The sequence below is a fragment of the Amphiura filiformis genome, chromosome 18 (genome assembly GCF_039555335.1).
Source record: "Amphiura filiformis chromosome 18, Afil_fr2py, whole genome shotgun sequence".
Taxonomy (NCBI): Eukaryota; Metazoa; Echinodermata; class Ophiuroidea; order Amphilepidida; family Amphiuridae; genus Amphiura; species Amphiura filiformis.
The window spans coordinates 60,421,849-60,426,677 of NC_092645.1; the positions used below are offsets into that span (position 1 = coordinate 60,421,849).

At 39.0% G+C, this 4,829-nt stretch overlaps 1 protein-coding gene across 1 annotated transcript; it reads right to left on the reverse strand.

Moving 5' to 3' along the window:
• Window positions 1–1,218: 1,218 nt before the first annotated feature.
• Window positions 1,219–3,028, reverse strand: LOC140139649 (uncharacterized). Its single transcript, XM_072161353.1, has 2 exons — window positions 1,976–3,028; window positions 1,219–1,746 (listed from the first exon to the last, which is right to left on the reverse strand). Exons 1-2 carry the CDS (start codon window positions 3,026–3,028, stop codon window positions 1,219–1,221), a joined length of 1,581 nt encoding a protein of 526 aa, XP_072017454.1.
• Window positions 3,029–4,829: the final 1,801 nt, after the last annotated feature.

Here is a 4,829-nt window from a genome sequence, read left to right on the forward strand (position 1 = left end):
GTTCAACGACACTGCATCCGTGATTGCACATCCTATAGGCTTATTACATGTGGACATAATTAAATTTGACCCTTTGACTTAAAAACCGGTGCCACATTTTTAATTTAAATTCTTTCCAGTCATTTTTTCACCAAAAACCATTAGAATTGTAGAATATGCGACAACAAAACAGGATTTTTGGATCGCAAATTCAGTTTCTTCGAGAATAATTGTAGAATAAAAAGACCTACTAGCGCATGGGCTTACCTGACATAACTGGAGCTTTGAGATTGGCATACCTGAGACCTCCTACTTTGATGTCATAAGTATCCACATCAGCATCCCTCATAGCTCTCTCTGTGTATGTCACGCAAAGATATGGTGACGCAATGCAGCCATGTCTTACCAGGGGCTATTTTGTGGGAGGAAAAGTCACAGCACTCCGGTAAATGGAAAGTTTCCGGGGTCAACTATATGTCGCTGTTGTTAGCAAAACGCAGATCTAGCCCAGTCGGAGGGTGCGGCTACCAAAGGATTACCAAATGTGTAAATCATAAAAACAGATTTGCTGCACCATTTTCGCACTATTGGTGCTCTAAACAAAAGAGTGAATGGTGTACCGGTATCCAAACCATAAGGTATGGGATTGACAACTTTTTTTATACAAACATGGTAGGAACTTATATCTTAGGGGAAGTAATAAGTATATCACAAAGTACTCCAAAAATATGACAACTTCAAATTTTATGCATATTAATTACCTAATTTGCATATTTAATTAGCGCAAATCATGATAATTAAAAAAAAATGTAGCTCCGCAATAAAACATCACAGAAAGTTGGTTGAGGTGTCATATTAAAGCTTTTGAAAAGATCTATACATCGGTCTTACTTTGGAAAATATTCAACCTATAGAGGGGGTGTAATACCTGAAAATGTGATTTGTCCTACATCAATTTTGGGGAAAATGACCAGTTATAAAAAGGTGTGTACTCAGTTATTTTTAATGTAAGACCGATGTACAGCTATGGCTTTAAAGAAGATTTGTGCCAAATTTCAGCTCTATAGGGGGTGTAATATTGCTTCCACATTTTTTTCCAGATGACAAATCCGCGAAAAAATGAATTTGGAGAAAAATGAGCTTAAAGTTTGAGTAGTTGGTTTTAGATCACATAATGGCACCAAACCTGTAAATAGTTCATTTTTTTCTTACATTTTAGATTGAATTTATGCAAAACAATTAATCACCCATCCCTGGGTCATATATAACACCTTCATTTTCAAGATGTTTGTCCTCATATCCTTTTTTGATACGTCGCAATGTTTTTCTGCGCTTAATCGATTTATCTGAAGTTTGCCTTTCTGCATTTTGTATTCGTATTTCGTCCAGTTTTTTTAAATTCTCTGTTGTGTGAGTTCCTGGATTCATGTTTTGCCTTTGAAGCACACCAAGAAGGGCTTGCATACCATCATTAAATGCCAGTGTGGCACTAGCTACACCAATATCTAATGTCATTGCACCTGCATGTGTCTCTTTTGGGATACGTTGCCATATCATCCCGTTGAAGGATTCGTTGGCGTTTTGCGTGTAGCAGTCTACACATCTCTCAATAAGTTCATCTTTGGTCAAATCATCATAAATTGGTTTTAATTCTTTGACCACAGCCATTAGTATGCTTGTATGTGTTGGTGCCATTAGCTTGGTCCCGATTGAATCCGCACCAACTCTCACTTCCAGTAGGGCATCGTGAGTGATCGTGGCAATCCTCTTTAGAGGAAACGTGATGAAGAGATGCCAGTATTGCTGATTTCATGGCATCTTTGTTCCCCTGGTTGGAACGTATGGCAATGCCAAAGTAGTTTTGTAACGTATCAATTCTTTGTTGTGTAAGTCTTCCCCTGCCACCAATGGGTAAACCATCACTAAGTTTTTTACTGCCTAAGGTCTGCTTCAATTTTCTTGTCCTTCCTCCTACACGCTTTTGTATGTGTCATACACATTCCTTTTTGATCACCGGTATGTGTCCATATGGTTTGTCATTGCATACAGCACTGTATGATTTTGTATCTCCGTCCCCTATATATTTAGACGTATATTTCAGGTTTCTGTTTGCTACACTTCGATTCCAAATTCGCTTTGCGCCAACAGGTTCCATGCTTGCAGCTGACCCTTCGTGGCTGATATGACACTTGTGGTCTGCCTTCCACTTTAAATATTCAGTGGAAGTCTGATCTTTGCTAGACCAATGTTGACACCCTTTACATATCCTAGTCAAACACTCATAGTCTAATATTTTGCCAGTTTCAAGTTCAATGGCTGTCACAACACCGTTTATTGAACTATATCCCCGTCGTTGCCAAGTTCCATCAACGCTGACTCCACATTCACCACCAAATTTATCACGTACTGCTTGAGCTGCTTTATTCATGCTGAGTTCAGCTTCATCTTTATATGCATCCTGTAGTGCTTTATTGTGTTTAGTCAGAGAAGCCTTACCTGGTGGTGAAGGCATGTCCATTACGGCACAAAACCGAGTCATAGCACCATGCCCCTTGCCAATTTCGCGGAATGCCATTGTTGCTCTGCGGTTGACTTCAAATGGTTTATCACCTTTACCTTCACCAAGAATTTTTTGCGAAATACTAAATGTGTCAGAAAAGTAACAGTTTTCACATTTCAAATGTAACACTGATGCAAAGCCCCTTCTTAGTTTTGAATTTTCCATCAATGTTAGTTCACAGCTACACAATGGGCAAGTAGCATACTTGTTAAGAATATTCGAAATGATGTCCATGTCCATGAAACGATAACCAGAAGCAGCACTGAAATCTTTACTTGGGCATGAATTAGGCCTTATGTTATGCAACTTTCTCTTACTAGCTGATGTCTTTTCTGTTCCTGATGAGGTAGCATGGGATGCATTTGGTTGTGTACATGTAGCCTGCACTGTCTTCTTTGGTCTTCCTTTACGCTTCTGAATCGTACCGTACCTGTTTGTAATAACACTTTTGCTCCTTTTCTTGTATTTACCATGCTGCCTGTTTCCCATTTTTATCAAGTAAATAACAAATAGATTTGGTAACTGGTGTGAATTACAATAATAAACAAGATTTCGAAGAAAGGTTTATAAAAGCTTATGCAGTATGTAACCATGTGGAAAGCATATACATAGCTGTAGGCCAAAATTTCTAATTTGGAGCCTGTAGGCAAAGAACATTAAATGCTGCATCAAAATAGAGGGCAGCATTCAACTCAGCACCATGGAAAACCCTTATGTAGAAAGTTTGGTTGAACTAGGGGTAGGGTAAAGGCTTCAAAAGGTGATTTTATTATTCGGTTGCCATGGCAACGGATTTGTAAACATGAAGAAGTGAACTGGAATTAATTCCGATAAATATAAAGCAAAATATATTTAATTCCCCCCCCCCCCTTTACGAGCCTTGCCACTCTTCATGATATTAGTTTGACCAGAGAAAATGAGAAAAGACAAACTCTTAACTTGATGAATTCTAAGAGCAAACAACGTATACATGCTAAGAATAGACCGTGGTAATCATTAAACCGCGCTATAGACCTTGGTTTTATCCAAAGAACCGCTAAACCCAGTGACCGCGCAAAATTTTGACTTTTACTGCTTGGACGGTAGTCAGGACATGTGCTCTCCCTTGCCCCCTTTGCTAAGCTACTGCCTGAAAGTAATTTAAACATCCCACCTGCATATTTCAAGCACGGATCTTTAATTCTCACTGCACGGATTTTTGATCTCGCTGCACGAACGTGCTTGGAGGTACGTTAAAATAGCCCATGTGTCTTACATCTTTGGTCATACTGAACTCTTCTGTATTTTCACCAGTCCACCTCATCTTTCCTCTCTGGTTTATATACAAGTATTGTAGTAGAAGCACAAGATGTACTGGGAAACCTATTTCTTCCATTATAGCAAACAGTTTAACGTGGCTGACTGAATCAAACGCCTTTGAGTAATCAATGAACATGACGATGACTTCATCACCTACTCCAAGTATCTGCTCCATATTAGTATCTGTAGGCATACCAACATGTCTCTGGTTCCTCGGTCAAGCAGTTTGTTCTTGTGGTAGTTCTTGCTCCAATTTGTTTGAGGCGATGTATGATGATCATTAAAAGAACCTTGCTGGCATGGCTGATGAGTGCGATGGTCATATAGTTGGAACATTGCTTGGGGTCCCCAGACTTGATACATCACAAACTCTTGTATTTTCCAGTATTCTGGCCATACAATATATAGCCGTATTAATCAGCTTTTAATCAGCACCGCCAATAAGCGGGTCTGCCTCTCGCGGATTATTGTAACCGTACTGATCGCGTATGCGGTAGAGACGGCAATTACTCGCTACTTCGCGTCGCGCGCTAACTGTGCGTCGCGCGTTGGCAATGGCGCACCGTATTACATGGCCTGGTGGTAGTTTCATAACTGAAAACTGTAAAAGAGTTTTGAGTATATAATAATAAGACTTTACTTGATTATGCCTAATTTCATTTATTCATTTTATTATTAAATTCATGTCTACTGAATGACATATTCGTTACTCTCTGTCTGTTCATTCAATACCAAAAATATCACTGGTTTGAGGTTGATAAACTAGGTTTATCAGTCGATAAACCAGGTTTGTAGGTAGATAACAGGGATGCTGATGTTTGTTTACTTACAAAAATATTATTTATTTATTGCGATTTCAATCAACGTGATTTCAATTCAGCAACCCTGTTTGCACTGAGGTATATATTCGGTAGATAAACTAGGTTTATCGACAAAAAACCCGGGGTTCTCGATTAATTGCACATTTGGTTTGTCATTAACTATTGCCACT